At 45.5% G+C, this 17527-nt stretch overlaps 2 protein-coding genes across 4 annotated transcripts; one reads left to right on the forward strand and one right to left on the reverse strand.

The window, feature by feature from the left end:
* The first annotated feature begins 1363 nt into the window (after positions 1–1363).
* On the forward strand, positions 1364–14558 carry cep295 (centrosomal protein 295). Of its 2 annotated transcripts, XM_054794535.1 has the most exons (29): positions 1364–1730; positions 2838–3038; positions 3135–3259; positions 3345–3438; positions 3523–3636; positions 3713–3853; positions 4949–5132; positions 5930–6109; positions 6306–6647; positions 6791–6885; positions 7773–7916; positions 8045–8118; positions 8210–9017; positions 9193–9349; positions 9441–9572; positions 9657–9881; positions 10650–10768; positions 11170–11257; positions 11335–11547; positions 11641–11762; positions 11918–12320; positions 12380–12544; positions 12696–13045; positions 13120–13266; positions 13340–13403; positions 13519–13809; positions 13873–13957; positions 14040–14139; positions 14215–14558. In XM_054794535.1, exons 1-29 carry the CDS (start codon positions 1632–1634, stop codon positions 14254–14256), a joined length of 5304 nt encoding a protein of 1767 aa, XP_054650510.1. In that variant the 5' UTR covers positions 1364–1631; the 3' UTR covers positions 14257–14558. The 2 variants fall into 2 exon arrangements, 1 of the variants encoding a protein (XP_054650510.1); XR_008573187.1 differs by lacking the exons at positions 13519–13809; positions 13873–13957; positions 14040–14139; positions 14215–14558 and having other exon boundaries at positions 13124–13266.
* On the reverse strand, positions 14380–17506 carry ech1 (enoyl CoA hydratase 1, peroxisomal). 2 transcript variants are annotated; one of them, XM_054794537.1, is made up of 11 exons: positions 17395–17455; positions 17201–17241; positions 16483–16651; positions 16265–16353; positions 16065–16189; positions 15939–15987; positions 15807–15871; positions 15528–15598; positions 15358–15429; positions 14863–15013; positions 14380–14789 (listed from the first exon to the last, which is right to left on the reverse strand). In XM_054794537.1, the coding sequence occupies exons 2-11, from the start codon at positions 17235–17237 to the stop codon at positions 14685–14687; spliced, it is 933 nt and encodes a 310-aa protein (XP_054650512.1). In that variant the 5' UTR covers positions 17238–17241; positions 17395–17455; the 3' UTR covers positions 14380–14684. The 2 variants fall into 2 exon arrangements, with proteins under 2 accessions (XP_054650512.1, XP_054650513.1); XM_054794538.1 differs by lacking the exon at positions 17201–17241 and having other exon boundaries at positions 17395–17506.
* Positions 17507–17527: the final 21 nt, after the last annotated feature.

Genomic DNA, 17527 nt, shown 5'->3' on the forward strand with positions numbered 1-17527 from the left:
CTGTACAGTATCTTACTTTATACTAACTTAGATAATGAGTATGTATGTATGTATGTATTGTATAGTACTTTATTAATCACACAGCATGGAAATTCACTTGTTACAGCAGCAAGCAAGATACGCAAGTAAAGAATGAATATTGACTACAACATGGTTCAGGTGGTGCAGGTGTTGTAGAGCCTGACAGTGGTCGGTATGAAGGACCTGTGGAACCTCTCCTTCTTACACCGTGGGTGTAACAGTCTGCTGCTGAAGGAGCTGCTAAGGGAACCCACAGTGTCATGTAGGGGGTGAGAGGTGTTGTCCATGATGGATGTCAGCTTAGCCAACATCCTTCTCTCCCCCACTTCCTCCACGGAGTCCAGAGGACCGTCCAGGACAGAGGTCGCTCTCCTGATCAGTCTATTGATCCTGCTCCTGTCCCTGTCCGTGCTGCCCCCTCTCCAGCAGCCCACAGCATAGAAGACTGGAGAGAGGAGACTACTTATACTACTACTAATAATAATCTTAATAATAATACTATAATAAAATATTCTTATAATTATCTATATTCTGTTATATAATACTGTGTCCTTCAAATATTCTATCACTGCCCTCTGTATATCTCTAACCCCCTCCCCACCTGTTCCTAAAATACCCTCAAAGCTCCATTCCCTTCCTATCTTCTTAATCTTTTTCCTTAACATTACACGTTTTCCTTATATCTCTTGCAGTGTAGTAATATGTGTTCTACGTTCTCTATACTTTTGCACTTCATACATACTTTTGATTTACATTTCCCTATGAAAAACATCTTGTCATTGAACCCGGTGTGATTGAACCTCATCCTAGTTAACACTATTTCCTCTTTTCTGTTTTTTCTCTTCACCCCTTGTGCACTGATAGATCTTTGTACTTTATAATACTTTCTCCCGCTACTACCCTCGTCCCACCTATTTTGCCATTTCTCCATCATTTGTTTTTTGATTATTGCCTTGACTTCACCTTTACCAGCAGGTATATTTATAATTTCATTCCTTCTAATTCCCATTTTAGCCATTTTATCTGCTACCTCATTCCCTTCCACCCCTACATGTGCCGGTACTCAGCAAAATCTTCCGCTTGTTCTTCTTCTTCGTCCTCTATAATATGAGGGTGGTGAAAATAGCGCCACTCAAGGTGTAAAGTGTTACTGAATCTATTTTTTTTAAATACGGCTCTGAAAGTTACACATATATGGGATTAAAATCCCAAAAATGTTTGTGAACGCACTTATGCGCTCAAAATGTAAAGTGTAAGTGTGGAAGTGCGTCATTTGGAACACATCCCAGAAGGCTTCTGGCGCATTCGTACGGCGGGAGTTTAAACCAACGGAAGTGACGTTGTTGACAATTCAAAGTCAACTCTTTTGAGCCTGCACGGATTTTAGTGCTGCAGGAAAATGAATTTGGGTTTGTTTTGTACACATTTTTGCAATCCGCTTCAGTCGTAAGCACCATGCGGTGATTTTGAACGTTTTCTCGGCTTTTTAAATATCACGTGAACAGCGAAATGCCGTCGACACAACGAACTTTTTAGCCAGCTCGGCTAATTAGCAGAGCCGCTAGCTGCGTGTTGCTACACAGACATGTTTACCAGCGTACCGCCAGAACATGAACAGAGGGGCGACAAAATTAAGACTGAGCCCCAACGAGGAGGCTCAATTGATACGCGAGGAAAAGGAAAGGAGGAGGAAACTGCGACTACAACAGGTACAGAGCCAAGCATTTACTACATTCGGACTGCGAGGCGTCAAACTACTTTCATTGGTACGATCGTGTAAAAGGCGAAACGGTAGCGTCACCGTTTCTCGACGGATTCACAAACAAAGACATTCGTCACTTCTGAAATATTGAACCGTTAAGAAACTTTTATCGGTAAAATCAAAAGTGAGATCCTGGGCAGAAAACATTCAACATACCTGAAGATTATAGTACTTACCAAGCCTCCACTAGGAGTGGGCGGATCGATCTTATATCAATAGTGTCGAAACCAGGGTAGTATCAATATCTGATAAATACTGACATTGTTCAGATATCTTCTGTCTTTACAAATACCTGTGTGTTGTCTTTGCTTTGTTGATATTGTCGTTTTTTGTGAATTGGTTACAGAGAATAAGTCATTTAGAGACAGGAGAGCTTTATGAGCAAAAGGGCGAAGGATTTGAATGAGGACCAATACTACTTTTTGCTTTTGTTTCGTTTTTTGCACTGTTAACTCTATTTGTTGAAACAATTATATGTATTACTGGGGAATAAGGACATAATGTCATTATTTTATTGATATTATTACATTGTCTTATATTTTTATTTTATATTGTAATTGATATTGTAATTTTTTTGGAAATTGTTTACAGGGAATAAGTCATTCAGAGACAGGAGAGCTTTAGGGTCAAAGGATTTGAATGAGAACCAATCGCACTTTTTGCTTTTGTTTAGTTTTTTTGCACAGTTAACTTTATTTTTGTTCAAACAATTGTATGTATTTCAAGTAATTATGACATAATGTCATTATTTTATTGATATTATTACATTGTCTTATATTTTTATATACTGTTAAATTGTTCACAAATAAGTATTTAGTTTGCTTAATTTCTAAAAGTAATTTCAGTCATGATGAACAAATTAAAGACAATCTTTGACTGTCAAAGAAAAAGTTATGGGCAATATTGGACCTGTACTAACTTGGTCATCGCTATGCTGCTAACAGCCACTAGGGGGCATATTGCATGAACTTGAAGCCACTTTTGGACTCATTTTTGTCTTGCAATTGTGTGCTGACTGACACCCGCCAACCTGCCGCCTTGGCCTGACCCGCAGGTCCGTGAGCAGCAGAAACTCATCGCCTTGCAGATGCGCCAGAATGTGGAGCAGAGGCGACTCAGTGAGTTGGAGCAGCTGGAAGAGGAGCTGAGGGAGGAATGGGAGCGAGAGCGGAGCGACAAACTACTCGCGCTGCAGGCGCTTTACGAGCAGAGTCTCCAACTCGTCGGCCAAGGACAGAGGATGGCCAAAGAAAATGTAAGATGAGCAAAAACAGGCAACAAGTTTTGACTCTGAATGTGGGTGCTACAACACACACACACACACACACTAACAGCCCTTTATCTGCACAAGGAACCTGACATAGTGGCCATAGCGCAGAAGGAAGCGGAGGATCACGCGAAAGCCGCAGAGCGCTTTAGAGGAGCCCTCAGTGAGCTAAAATCACAGAGGCTCAAAGAAAGAGAGATACAAAACCAGTGAGAGTTTTTTTTAAAACTTGTTTGTGTTGGAATATCACTGGAATGGTGAGGAATGTGTGTGTCTGTACCCATTTTTCTCCAGAACAATCAATGCTAGAAAGAAGGCACTGCAGGAGGAGAAGAAGAGATCAGCAAAAGTGGCCAGCCTGCCTGCGCCTCAGCCACGCACAGTTCTGGTGATTGTACAAAATCATTGTCATTGTGCAGTCGTTGGACCGATGCACAAACAATTAGTGACACAGTCTTCTCCTTCCACGCAGGATATTGTTCCAGAGAGACCGCATGTAGGAAATAAGTCCGGCGTAAGTGCCTTTGCCTCCACACGCTACCACAGGCCCATAGCCACAGTTGACAGGGAGGAGGACGCACAGCAGGTAAGCCTTGCCGTCACTGCATGCACCGAATACCGACTTCCAGAGTTGTCTAAAGTGGTGGGCTTGTGCAAACAAGACAAACGCCAGCCGGGAAGCTGAGCTGGCAATGAGGAAGCTGCAAGACTCCCAAAGGGACTATGAGAGGAAGAGAGCGGAGCAGCAGGAGAAGGCCCGTCTCAGAGGGAAATCTGCTCTGAGGAAGGAGCATCGTTTGCTGGTATGTCGTTTCATTTGCAGACAAGCTTTGCATCTGCCGTCATTGTCACAAATGACTGGGGATGTAATCATGCATGTAGATACACGGGTTGAGATACGATTCAAAAACGATAAATTTCAAAAACAGAACGATTCGGTTCAATACGATTCTATGGTTACGTTTGTTGATGTAGACATTCATCTTACATTATAAACTTTAAGAAGCCAATTCAGTATTTTCAAATGTCCAAAAGAGCACGTTATATCCCCAAGCATGCTGTAAGGCAGTGGGGAAACTTTCAGGTGCAATGATGAAAATGACATCAAACTTTATGTAAATGGTGGAAATATGGGCCATTATTTTATTAAAAAAAAAAACAGTTTGAAATTTCACAGTTTTTGCATGTTTGTTTTGAGCGGCAATCTTTCCCACTTTGTTCCACGGCCCTTGAACGCACCATCTAACTTTCTCCCACGCTGCAGATATACTATACTGCATTTTTCCCATTTTTCATTCACCTCCTGTTTGGCCTGAAATGCTGATACTATGTGGGGATGCATAAAGGTAAGATTTGATGACGTTACTTAGTGCTAATGTGCATATTTGTGGTGCACAACCTCTCTGAAACAAACCCCAAACTTAATTCGATGATGTTCCTGTCTTAGTTTCACATAATACATAAGATAAATTAGATCGCTATAATGTGTGCTGATGTGCCCCGGTTACTAGCTAGCGCGCTGCTACTATTCACTTTTTTTTTAATTTTATTTTTTTAACTGCTACTATTCACATCCATTCTCATCTTCAGTCATGGTAAGTTATGGAGCGTGCGCAACAATCGTTTCGCCGGCAGCCCAGGCTCTCGTGTTAAGAGACTCACTGTCAACTGGGTGCTTGTCTTGCGATCCCCGGTGCATGTCTCTACAGTCGATTTAATCTACGGATTCATGTGTGTTTATCGATCCAGGAGGCTGCTACCGATATTGGATATTGAGTTGCATCAGTTTATCGTTCACAACCCTACAAATTACGGTTACATACAGAGAATATAATGCAAAAAAACTAGAATTAGAACTATCTCCCCATTCCCTGACGCTTGTGTTATGGTGCCTGCAGGATAATAAGCGCTTACTTTTGGACATGAAGCGCTTGAGCCAAGTGAACAATCAGAGGAAGCAGCAGCAGGTGTCCCAGATGCCAAATCAGATCTTCCAGCCTCCCTACAAGATACAGGAGATGAAGGATGACTTCCAGAAGCAGATGGAGTTTGCCTTCGAGGACATGTACACTAAGGAAAGGAGTAAGGACTTTTCAGTGGTGTGGTATTGGTTTCACACCCAACTCAAAGGGCTACCCTTGCCTCGCCATCACCTCTGCTACAAACTGTACGGTATACGACACGTTCTCCGAAACTGCCGACTGCAAACCCGACAAGGGAGTGAAAATTTAAGGTTGAGGCGCACATAAAGCATGCTTATTTTTTTTTTAGCAGCGGTCAATCACCACCTCATCATAAAAAACACATACAAAGATAACTGCACAATGTTAAGTTCATGAGAAATAGTGGCAGATAAAAACCTTGAACTCATCAAAATAAGTCACCGATAACAACCGTGATGATTGACACCACATGGTAATACATGATTCACTTAGTTTTATTCACGAGGAGTAGTTTTAGCCTAGCTTCTTGCTTTGCGGCTGGTGTGCGTTAGAAGCACAACACATGGTTTAAGGCGCATCCCATGCTAAATAACACTAATGATGGCGGCGAACACAAAAGGTAAGATTTCTCAAGGTAAGATCAATATTGTCTGTGCAGCAGAACTGGTGTGTGCATTTTGCAAACAGCACATCATTAATGACTTCCACTGCAAATCATTTTACAGGAATTGTTAAATTTCATATCAGAGCCACGCAATAAAACAATATTCGTGTCAGGTTTTGTGTAACAGTTACAGCAGTGGAATTTCCAGTTCACCTACAACTAACAATTTCAAAATAGATATAGAGGATCCTTTAAAGATCTCTGCAGGTTCAGAGAATGTTTCATATATAAGCGCAGATTTAATGCCTCATCGCAAATGTGTCTGATCCCAGAAATCAAAGGTGACCTGGTGGGCGAGCTGGTACCTGAACCCCTTCCAGAGGTCTCCACAAGCGATCAGGACCATGAGCTGGATGTCATGTTAGAAGAGCCCACCACATCAGAACCAGGAGACCAGCAAGTGGACCGAAAAGACGCAGTACAAAGTGCTCAAGCGGAGGAACCTGCCTGTGGTACCAAACACAAATCTCACACCTTTCATTAACCTCTTCAGCGGGGCCTCCAAAGTCCAACATCCCTAAAGTTGTACAATTACAAATGGAAGCAAAGGTTTCTGCCGCCATTCTTGATAAGCTAATGAGACAATTTCTTACAAACGCTTTGAACGAAGCTCCAGCATCTGGAACAATCCTTTTTTTCCGCTTGCAGTGGAGCCCCCGAGACATGATCCCAAACAGCCCCTGAAGAAGCTCCTCAATCGCATCAGGAACCAGAGGAACCGACCCACTCGCCACGGCAGTCGCGTTCCTGCATCACATTCACCGAGCACCGTTGTCACTCAGGTCCCAGTGAGGGACACCACTGTCTGGTCGCAAGTGGTCCCAGAGCGGGATACTGCAAACCTACAGCAGGTGCCAAGGAGGGACACAATCACTGAGTCAGAGGTAGGCTCAGAGCGAACCACGACCATCGACACAGGTTCTCTGAGCAGCCAACCTCTGCTGGTTGAACCCCAAAAACCCACTAAGCTCCCATCATCAGCATCATCAGGTAATGTATTCAAGACTGCTGAGAAATAGGAAATATTATTAGCATGAATCCTTTGTTGTCCTCACTAGTATTAAAGCATTCTCTCAGCGTGAAGGTTGCAAAGACTGATGTTTTCCATCTTTTTCCTTTGGATTCGTCGTCAGTGGAGCCAACAGGCCAGTCAATTCCAGCAGACGGTCAACGCCCAGATGAGCGTTCCACCAAAATCATGGACTTTGAAGAGGAGCGACAGCTAAGGGTACCATTCACTCATTTCAGTCAGATCCACTGGTAGTCAGCTTTGAGTAAACTAGTGGTCGCAAACGAATCGGCCCAAAGAGCCGGCTCGCGTCGTTGTTTTCCTTGTCCTTATTTCAGTTAAAGGCGAATGTTGTTGGTCAAGATGTGTGGCGGCGTCTCTTGTGTCCACACTGAGCAGGATGAGGGGCGGTGTTAAACACGCTGTAGTGCTCTTAGGGCCGATTCGCACGGAGAAGAGAGCATGAAGAGATTTGACCTACCGGTACTTTGACTTAATTTGTCTATTGAGATGAGTCTCTGTTTTTGTATTTTATTTATAATATAGAATATTTTTGTAGCCGTTCGATGAGGTTTAAATAAATCCATTTAAATAATAAAAATGTGATATCATTTATTTTTAACATTAGTAATTCACTTTACACAATACATATCATTTGGTAATAAGACGACAAAAAAAACAGCGGAGCCACTTGGAAGCTGAAAGAGTCGGCTCTTTCTAGTGAGACGAGCCAAAAGAACCGGCTCTCTAAAAAGAGCAGAAATGTCTGACTAGAGTAAAGTCCTTGTCCCACCTGCCCTTTTGTACCATCAATGCTACTTTTTCAGGGCACTTTGACACGTGCACTCTGGGATGGTTGATTGAGTGATGGGCTACCTGTCAGGTGTTGTGTTGTGAAGCAGCAGGTGTCTGACATTAGTTAATTAATTTAAAATAGAGGCCAATCAGAGTCCCCAGGCCTGCCTTGTCAGCTCAAATATGACAGGTTCAACATCTTATGTGTGAAGTTCCTCTGTGCGGGAGGATGAGGAAGAGATGCTCCTGTTTGTTTCCAATCAGTTGGCTTGGTGCGCCCTCACAGCCATGCTTGTTTGCTTCTTCTCCAGCAGATGGAGCTGGAAATGGAGAAGCAGCAGCAGCTGGCCTTGCTCAAAGAGCTGGATGACCAGAGGGCTCAACTGGAGCAGCTGCTGTTGCTTGAGGCACAGCAGGAGGTACCGCTCCATGTCCAGGAGACCCACGGTCCGGAGGTTAGCAGCTTATATTTTCATGTATCATTTTTCTTTGTCTGCTGTTGCTGACTTGAGGGATTCTTTCATATGTCACACTTTTGCTTTCTAATGTAAAGGTTTGAAATTCAGCACTGATTAAATTTCAGCTTCCTGTTGCTGATGAAGACAAGCACGCCAGAAGAATCAGAGACTATCAAAAGCGCCTCCTGGAGCAAAACAGGCATGTTTCTACATATTCCTTCCATTCAATTACCTGGTTTTGTATTCAGAGAAGTGTAGTCCCATCTTTGTTTTTTTCTTTTTAATGGTAGAACTCACAAGAGGTCGGTGGAAGTGGCTCGACAGCGCCTGGAGGAATACCAGCACGCTCTTCAAATGCATCACAACATGGCCGCCGTGTCTCTGCCGCCCGCTGTGGTGCCCCAAGGCACCCTTCACCCATCAATGCCTAGTACTCAGCATGCACGTGTTCCAACTCCTCCCTTGCTTCCTGCTGCCTCTGCAGTGCCAGCCCGCATCCATGATGGCCCTCAGACTGCTGTCAAAGTTGCCTCAAGACGGTCCGCTGGTCCAGCCTTGCCTCCCAGTCTTCCCTCATCCAGTTCCAGCTTCCTGCCCGGGGAAGTGGCGTCAAGTTCAAACAGTTCCAGGAACCAGACGCTGGATGCCAATGCCCTGCTGAGTAGTAGTGTGGTTCCTTCTCAATCGGTCACCAGAGAATTGATTCCTCCTCCAGCAGTCACTAGGGAGATTTTTCCTCCTCAAATGATCACCAGAGAGCCACGTCCTCCCAAACAAGTCACCAGAGAATTGCTTCCTCCTCAAGCGGTCACCACAGAGTCCGTCACCACCGCCAGCATTCCGTTCCAGAAAGCCACTGGTCCCATCCCAACTGTCACAGAGAGTGGTCCTCCGCTTGCGAGCTTGCCAAGGTCTGAATCCCCGGCAGATGACATCTCAGAGCGGCCGAGACGTGGAGAGGTCCAGAGGGCTCCTCACGAGAGGCCACAGGTTGAAGAGGAGAGTCTGGACAAGCTGGGACAAAGACAGGAAGACAACCTGGAGCTCCTGAGGCAGCAAAAAGAGACCTTGCAGGCTCTGATTAAAGTGGAGGCACAAGTTAGTTTTGGTTGATTTGTTTTTAGTATCAAGTCTATTTTCCTTTCCTGTATTGTCAAATGGTTACATTTGAACGACTTGTCATTTATTTGGGATAAAGTGCTTTAACTAGCAATGCTGCTATGTTGTGAAGTTGACGCCCATGACTCCTTGTACTTGTGCTTTCAATCGACAGCCCCCCAGTGAGGTCTTGCCACCAGAGGATACTGGTCAAACTCGCATCAAACTACTTGCGTCCCTGCTCAAAGCCATAGAAAAGTCTAACAGAGAGTCATCACCCCCCAAGGAGGAAGAAGGCCCACAACACCAAGCCCCATCCACCATTGAGACGGGTAACAGAATGTGTTGCACTGCAAGCTTTGCAACATAAGTCCCACTTCCTTTTTGCTCCTTCCTCAGTAAAATTTAATGTTTCTCCTCCAGCCATGCTCCCTCCTACTCGAGCAGCCAAGCCCCCGGTGACTCGGGTCCGGCTTGGTACGACCATGAAGGAACAGCATGAGCTCAGTGTGATTCAAGAAGTGGAGACTCCAATCAACACCAGCCAGGTCGCAGGTGAGCTCACACAGCATGCCTGCATGCAACCCTTGGACTTGTCGCCAACTTCCGAGACTTGATCCCTTGACTTTCTCCTATCAGACCCGGAGGATGTTTTCTCTGTACCACAACACACCATCGACTGGTCTCTGCAGTCCTCTGTGGCCACCGAGCACACGTTACAGACCCCCTCCACATCTAGCAGCGGGCAGCAGTCTGCTGAAAGACCAGCCAGCGTGGAGATGGGTTCGACAGGGTCCCGCCTACACCTCAGTCGGCAGAGACTGCCGATGGGGACGGGAGAAACCCCAGACTCCTCTGAGCATGGCAAGTATTAAAAGATGGCAATTGAAGTCTAGTCCGGTGCAACTGCTTTGGCTGCGGGACCCACCATCATCCCTTAATGACAAGTGGTGACCCAAATTACAGAAATGCTTTAGTTTAGTTTAAGGACAGTGTGCAGTTTCATTAAAAAGATGTCTGCACCAGATTTAGCTCAGAGCTAATTTTCATCTCAGTTGTTACATTTAATGAAGATCGTGGCGTCTGAATCTGAAGCAGGAGTCAGCCCTAAAAGGTGGATTAACGTTTCAGTCTGTATCCACAACTCCATTTATTTGAACAAAGTGTCAAGGTTTTTTATTTTTGTTCCTGCTAACCTTTGCTCTCTGTTTGCGAGCTAAGCAGACTAACAGGCTCTCTCATGACCCCAGTTGTTTCATTTCAGAGCCTTTCCTTTCAAGCCAACTGAACGTACTCTGATCTTCAGCCTCCAATGAAATGCATTTTAAAAATGTTCTTTTTACAGTGACAATCTTATTAGTGATTTGACATGGCAATTTCGAACACCCCCAAATATGACAAATGGATAACTAGGAGACATTCCATATATAAGAATAAAACACATGAAGGCTAAACCAGGCAGGATACTACTAACGCTGGTCTTCCAAGCCACTACACCATAGAGCGTTGTCAGTAAGTAATAGACAACACCCTGCTGCATAAAAATCCCCTTCAGAATAAAAGTGCAAGACCAATGACCCCAAATGAGAATCACCGGTAAAGAACATTAAAAAATAAGCTCCTTTTCTCCAGGTTCACACCACCACATCTCATCCGACTCTGGGTGGGGGGCCGACTACTTGGGTCCAGAGCTCACAACCCAGGGCTCCCCAGCAGATGATGGCACGCCACCTGGGGACGCAACTCTGCTGGTAGGGCCCCACACTCTTCCACTCTTCTTAAAGTTGGTACACATTTCTACTGTCCTCTGAGGTTCACATGCTGTGGATCAATGATGAAAAATAGCCAAATCTGAGTGCCTTGGTAACATCTGCCTTGGCCTGTGATTCAAGCTTGAGAAGCTCGTGTGTGTGTGTGTGTGTGTGTGTGTGTGTGTGTGTGTGTGTGTGAGTGAGCATGGTGGTGTGTGCATGTTTGAATGCCTTTTTGTGTACTGAGCGATGATGTAAATCTACTTTCCCTGAAGTGTGTTTTAGAAAGTAAAATACATTTTATGAGGGTTTCTACACTTGAACTGAGCTCAGTGTGTGTGTGTGTGTGTCTTTTTCAAGTTGAATTGTAATTGTACAAATTAAAGTGTTTGTCTTGTTAGTCTGCACATGGACCTCCTGATCCGGACTCCTTCTCCACTACCCTGTCCACTGGGAGCTACATCACCAGTGAACCTGAGGCCAATGCAGGTGAGGAACCTGTCTGCCACCACATGTTGTCTTTGTACAAAAGGACCGAGAGGTCTAAGACAGTTTGCCATCTTTAGCTAAATCACCGGCCCTCAGCACCATGGAGCCTAGACTTGGATCGCATTTCCTCGGCACCTCCTCCCTGTTGAGTCCGCACTCCTCGATGAGTGACAGCCCCGCTGCTGGACCGTCCCACACGTCTCAACTGGCCTTTCTGTTCAGGGACAGCAACGTCCAGCGCATCATTGACAGATACACCAAAGAACTTGACGTCTCTTTCAGCACTGCTGGTAAAAGCATGGTGCAGTCTAGTCCACATCAATATGGTTTATCAGTGTAAATCCCAGTCACTGATGGCATCTTGGGCTGTTTTTGATCTTCAGACAGTGAAGGCTCTGGTTTGGTGGAGCACCCCTCTTCGGTTTCCCAGCAGTCTTTGCATCAAGTCACTGAGAGGCGAGGCGAGGATGATGAAGCATCTCAAGCTGCCCACACAAGTGACCTGGTCAGTGGCTCACAAGGCAGCTTTTAGTTTGGGTTCTCATACGCGTCACGCTTCATGACGGTTTCTACATTTGAATTGAAGTCAGAATTTCCAAGGTTTGGTTTCTCCTTGAGGAAAGACTTTGGTGAACAAAGTTCCTCTTGTTTGTCTTCCAGAGCGTCAAGCCAATCCTGGAGGAGCTCTCAGTCATCGAGGGCCAGGACTCGTTCAGACCTCTGATTGGTCAGCTGGATCAATCATCCTGCCTCGTTGCTGATCACAAAGACGCCGCCATGGAGCAGCTGGTGGGTCAACCGACGGCTCACTCGTCCATGATTGGTCCGTTGCTCGGTCTTTCGTCTGGCATTGGTCAGAGTGGATGGGGCTTCACTGCGGGTCGCCAAGTCTCCCAACAGTCGAGCGACCGCTGGCTGAGAAGCGAGCAGGGCTTGTTGGCCAATCAGCTGACTTCTCAGACCCAACAGTCCATCTCATGGTTAGACGTGTGTCCAGAGAGCACTATGAGACCGCTGGTCGGGGAGTTGGATGTGTCCTCTGGCCAGCACAGCAGCAGCTCAGGTATGAGGACTCAGAAGGCTAAAACTGAGCCAACAATTCCATGTTGAACTTGTTTGCAGGTGAAAGAACCTACACGGATCTTGGTGCCTTGACTGAGCCCACTGTGCCGTCTTACCCATCATTACCTCCTGAAGCCCCCTCTCTCAGTACTTCTGTGCCGGGTCTGAATCCCTTACTGCAGAACCAGCCAAGTGCAATAGAAGCAGGCTCACAGCACAATGAAGGTGACGTGACATGAAACCACAAATGGAGTAGATCACTGTGCCATATTGGCCCACTGCAGCTGGACTGGAATGGCAAAGTGAAAATGCATTTTCATCTCAATCTCAAAAATTTGACGGCCTCCTCCTGTGATATTTCACGTACCCGATCCAGACACGGCAAACTCCTCTGAGGGACAGCTGTCGAGCGGAGAGCTCAGCGTTTCCACACATTCCGACTTCCGATCTCACGATGGTGAATCGGACAGCGAGCGGTCTACCGAGAGCTTGAGAGCAGAAGACTCCTCCTGCCACGAAGCAACCTCACTGCTTGTGGTGTCTGCACTCATGTCACCTACTGCACAGCTATCGCATTCATCCGCCAGCGACACTTTGTCCGCATGCAGCATCCTGCTACAAGACGTGGAGCAGCCTGAAGCTTCAGTTCCATGTTGTGACCTGCCCCCCGAAGAGCCAAAGCATGATCAGAGTTTGAACTTGATGGACATCACCACTAAGCTACTGGTAGATTTTTTTTTTTTTTTTTTACTTTTGTGCTGGTAAGTGTTGTAATTGGCTGATCTCTGTTTGCCCGTCAGGAAGCCACCAATGAGAAGGGCATCCTGGAGCAGTCCCAAATAACACTGCTGAGTTTGACAGACACCACGCTGCAGGACAGCATCGTGTCTGAGGAAGAGGGAATGTGGGAGGAGGCTTTGACAAAGGAAAGACAGAAAGGCCAACAGGTACTACAGAAGTAGTCCACAACCTTCGTAAGCTACCGCCACAAGTCAAATCCTATGTAAACTTGTCTTTTAGTCAGAAGTCACAATAGAGGAATCCTCTATTGAGCCCTTCGACGTCCACAGTCCAACACACGCAGGTAAGATCATAGCTCAGCCAGTGCATTAGAATATACATGTGGTTCACATGGCATGGAACCAATGTTTGAAATTGTTCCAGGTCTGAACATAAGTTTCCCGTCCCCCCATATGCAGGTACGCTCCTTGAGTTCAACTGGGGTCCCAGCAGAGACCTGCAGGGGGTCTTGGAGCAGAAGCGTAACGCTCTGCTTGAAAGGTCAACCCGCCGGGTGGAGGAGCTCAAAGCCAAAGCTGCTCTTGTCAGGACTGGGCAACACAGCAAAGCTGCGGTGGAACTTGGAGTGCGCTCTGAGGAACAGCCTCCAGTTTTATGCAAAGCCAAGATTCGGCGAGAAGTTCAGCATGACACCAAGTCAAATACAGCAAGGTCAACTTTGAGCAAGCAACAAAAGCCCCAACCTCAAGGTCATGACCACATCACTTGAGTCATGTCTCTGTCGGGTTTTAACATGAGCATCTGGTTTCCAGCAGTGAGCATGTCGATGCTCCACAACCCAGCTCAAGTCAAAAAAGGCAAACAAGACCTCTCGGAGATGCACAGGCGAACTCAGAGGTACCACCACAATATTTCAGCCTTGTGTCCGCTGCAAACGCAGACTTCAAGTACTGACGATGCACGGCCGTGTCATCTGCAGACTGTACGAGCAGCTGGAGGAGGTCAAGCAGCAGCAGGACATCAGGAGCAGACAAGAGGCTTACGCCAACAACCGAGAGAAGGCCAAGGCATTCCACATGGTGAACAATCATTTTTCACCTAACGTGTGTATGCACGCTTACATCTTCACTTCACTTATTGTCTTAACTTGACAGAAAACCCTACAGAAGCTTCGTGCCAAGCAGACTCGGCGCTGATCGACCCAATGGGTGTTTTTAATTTATAATTTTATCAATAAAGCTTTTAAATTATTCTGATAAAGTTGTCTTACCTTCCATGCAGCTGACATACATGCTGGCAGTCAATAGTCAGGAAATGTAACTTTCAAAATCTTTTAATAGATTAATAAGCATTCACATGTATTTTACAACAATGAAGATGAAAATCAATACACTTGATTAATTAAGTCAGGCTACTGAATTTGGCTCATCTTTGTCCGAAGTGCACTTTGCATCTATGTGAAACTTTGACATCCTGCTGCTTTACTTACTGTGTGTTACAAAATGACAACCATGTTACATGATTGAGATGCTTCACTCGCTCTTTTTTTTTTTTTAAAGAGTCTCACCCAAAACCATCAGATCGTTGGGACAGAAGGCAGCCCTCTAAAGAGCTGTTGGCACGCTCACAGTTTGGAGAAAGTGACATTCTTGATGTTGTTCTTCTCCATGGAGGCCTGAGCAGACTTCATCACATCTTCAGTCTGAAGCATGCTCATGTTCCACGCAGCCTGGGCAACATTGACAAATACGCCCCGTTACACACGAGTCCTGCAAGTGTCATAAATGACACATATTTGTTACCATGTACTCGAGTCCCTCTGCCACACTGTGGTCTCTGGAGTAGACCAGGTTCACTTTGGTTCCCTGCACAGCAACGGGGCTGCGAGCAGCAATCTCTCCGGCCAGCTCCAGCGCGCCAGTCAGCATGGCCTCCTTGTCCGCAAACACGCGGCTGGAGAAAGAACACTGAACTCTTTGACTTGGAATGCAAATATAAAATGTACAATTCAAAAATTAAATTAGGCAAACAAAGTTAAATGAAATGAAATACTCTGAAAACCAGGCAGTTGCAATGTGGCCCATTCCCCAAAAAAAAGGTTTGGCCACCTCAACAAAGCTGAGTAAAACATCACTGAAGTGTCAGGCCTGTGTAGAAATTACAAAGCCATGATGTGCTTCTGCTGTCCACCTGATGACAGTATTGGCTTAGAATACCATTTAACTAGCTGTTTTTCACTGCACATCGACATACTATTAGCTATCCAAAGGTCAAACGACAGTCCAAATTAGGCTCACCTGACCAGTCCGCTGCTCTTGGCCTCGTCTGCGTACATCTTCCTTGCGGTCAGAGCCAACTCATTGACCAGGCTGGAGAGAACCGCGACATTTCAATGAAAAGAACCGTTTTTAAACCTTCCTCTTGAGTCTATTTAATGAATTTTATTGTGTGAGTACAAGATGATTACCTGCGACTGCCAATGACTTTCGGGAGCCTCTGCAGAGTTCCCACGTCTGCTGCGAGTCCGATGTCAACTTCCTGCCACGCCAACCAGACAGAAATGTTAACCATGAATAACATGACAGCAGAATGCTATTCTACATCTGGACCTCTATTACATAATTCGCATGCATTTCATCACAGGAAGCCATTGAAGTGATGTGTCAAGTGCCTGAATTATTCTGAGAGACGCATCAGTGTCGTCTCCACGACTTAATTGCCCACTTAAAAGCGGACAAGTACGTACCTTAACCTGGAACCAGGCGTCCTGGGTACACAGGCGGATATCGCAGGCGGTGATCAGGTCGACACCTGACAATGAAGATGTTTTAATCTGGTGGGTTTGTCTTATTCAAATGAACTCACCGAGTCATCCTACCTCCTCCCACACAAGCACCATGGACGGCCACCACCACCGGCTTGGGACACTATGGGAAGAGAACATCTCCTGTGATAATTCACTGACAGCGTTCCATAGTAACAAATAATGTCAAGCGTGACGGACCCTCTCTATGACTGAGAAAGTATCTTGGAACTTGGCGATAGTCTTCCTAATGTTCCAAGAAATCCGGGCTGTGTCGTCACCCTGAGGCTGCAGTATGTCACCGGCCATGTCCATCAGGTCAATACCTGAATAATTATCATAAAGAAACATATTTACACCTAGAAAGTAGCATCTCCAAAACATTGAAACAGGTTTGATACCTGCTGTGAAGACCTTCCCTGCGGCAGAGAACACCACCACTCTGCAGTCTGGGTCGTTGGAGATCTCATTAAAGCAGTCCACCATCTCACTGACGGAGAACGCAAACAATAAAAAGGTTCTATTTCAGTGCTAAACTCGTTCATAAGCGATACATTGAAACATAATATACACTCTTTTTGTGTTTGCTCTGTAAAAAAAAAAAAGTACTCATTCCTGCCTCCAGAAAGCTTTGTTCATGGCGTTGCGCTTGTTAGGACGGTGAAGCTCCACATGCGTGACATCCTGTGCTGGGCGGCTGATGGCCAGGGTGGTGTAAGGTGGGGTTGGACCGGCTGACGACGACATGGCCCTGATGACCGACTGGCTGCAGAGCCCAAACCCCCTGGCTGGGAACGGTAGTAAACAAATTCATCCACAACAATATTAAACTCAGTGAATGTCCTTGGACACAAAACAGCTGCAGGAGGAATAAGCCAAAGAATTTAAAGGACAGCGAATACTATTTTTTTGTACTAACTCATTAGTTATTATGTACTAATACGTACTTATATGTACAAGCAATATACATGTTATCATGTTGTTGATGCTGTTGTATTTATACATTGTTATGTTCACGAATAAGTCTGTTGATAAAAAAATGTACTGTATTTACTTGGAATCAGATCAAGACCAAAATGTGCAGTATCGCCCCCACCCTACTGATTGCTACCTTCGAACCAGGTGGTGACTTGTTTGGACCATGCAGTGTGGTAAGAGGTCAGCTAAGGGCAACAACACTACGGTGTACGTGAACTGTCACACAAATACACAGCTAAAGGTTATTTAATACTTTACAACTGGACAGCCAACAAAAGCAGGTAGTAAGTCAGCAACTGAAACTTTTAGGGGGCTTACAAACGTGGTACTTGGCAACACAACAAAGCACTGTGACTTACATGATGAGCGAGCTGACCTGGAAACGAGTGACAACATCGCCCTTTGAACGGTGCAGGGTTTAAAGAAAACAAAAACTACAGCGTCAACAGGTGTGTCACAAATGCGATTATAACACACGTCACGCTTTTTTTCTCGACCTATAAGTGTGACTGATACATAAACTGCTTTTAGCTCAGTAAATGAGCCGCCTCACCTATACTGAAGTTGGTTCTTCCACGGTTTCACTCTTTTTCGTTTTGATTTGTATCCCAGAAACACTAGCGCCTCCTGTGGCCGAAGTTTAACCTTTCACCTACTTTGTTGTTGACTTTTTTAGTCTGCCTTTT

This window comes from Dunckerocampus dactyliophorus, chromosome 12 (assembly GCF_027744805.1).
Source record: "Dunckerocampus dactyliophorus isolate RoL2022-P2 chromosome 12, RoL_Ddac_1.1, whole genome shotgun sequence".
NCBI lineage: Eukaryota > Metazoa > Chordata > Actinopteri > Syngnathiformes > Syngnathidae > Dunckerocampus > Dunckerocampus dactyliophorus.

What these genes read in the sequence shown, in the direction of transcription:
- ech1 (XM_054794537.1), bottom strand. Translation starts at nt 17,237, where the DNA reads ATGTTGTCACTCGTTTCCAGGTCAGCTCGCTCATCAT. An exon ending in AAGAGCAGCGGACTGGTCAG is followed by an intron (nt 15,014 to 15,357) that starts GTGAGCCTAATT and finishes TTCTTTCTCCAG; the next exon opens with CCGCGTGTTTGCGGACAAGG. An exon ending in CAGAGGGACTCGAGTACATG is followed by an intron (nt 14,790 to 14,862) that starts GTAACAAATATG and finishes AATGTTGCCCAG; the next exon opens with GCTGCGTGGAACATGAGCAT.
- cep295 (XM_054794535.1), top strand. Translation starts at nt 1,632, where the DNA reads ATGAACAGAGGGGCGACAAAATTAAGACTGAGCCCCAACGAGGAGGCT. An exon ending in GGAAACTGCGACTACAACAG is followed by an intron (nt 1,731 to 2,837) that starts GTACAGAGCCAA and finishes CCTGACCCGCAG; the next exon opens with GTCCGTGAGCAGCAGAAACT. An exon ending in CCACAGTCCAACACACGCAG is followed by an intron (nt 13,404 to 13,518) that starts GTAAGATCATAG and finishes CCCCATATGCAG; the next exon opens with GTACGCTCCTTGAGTTCAAC.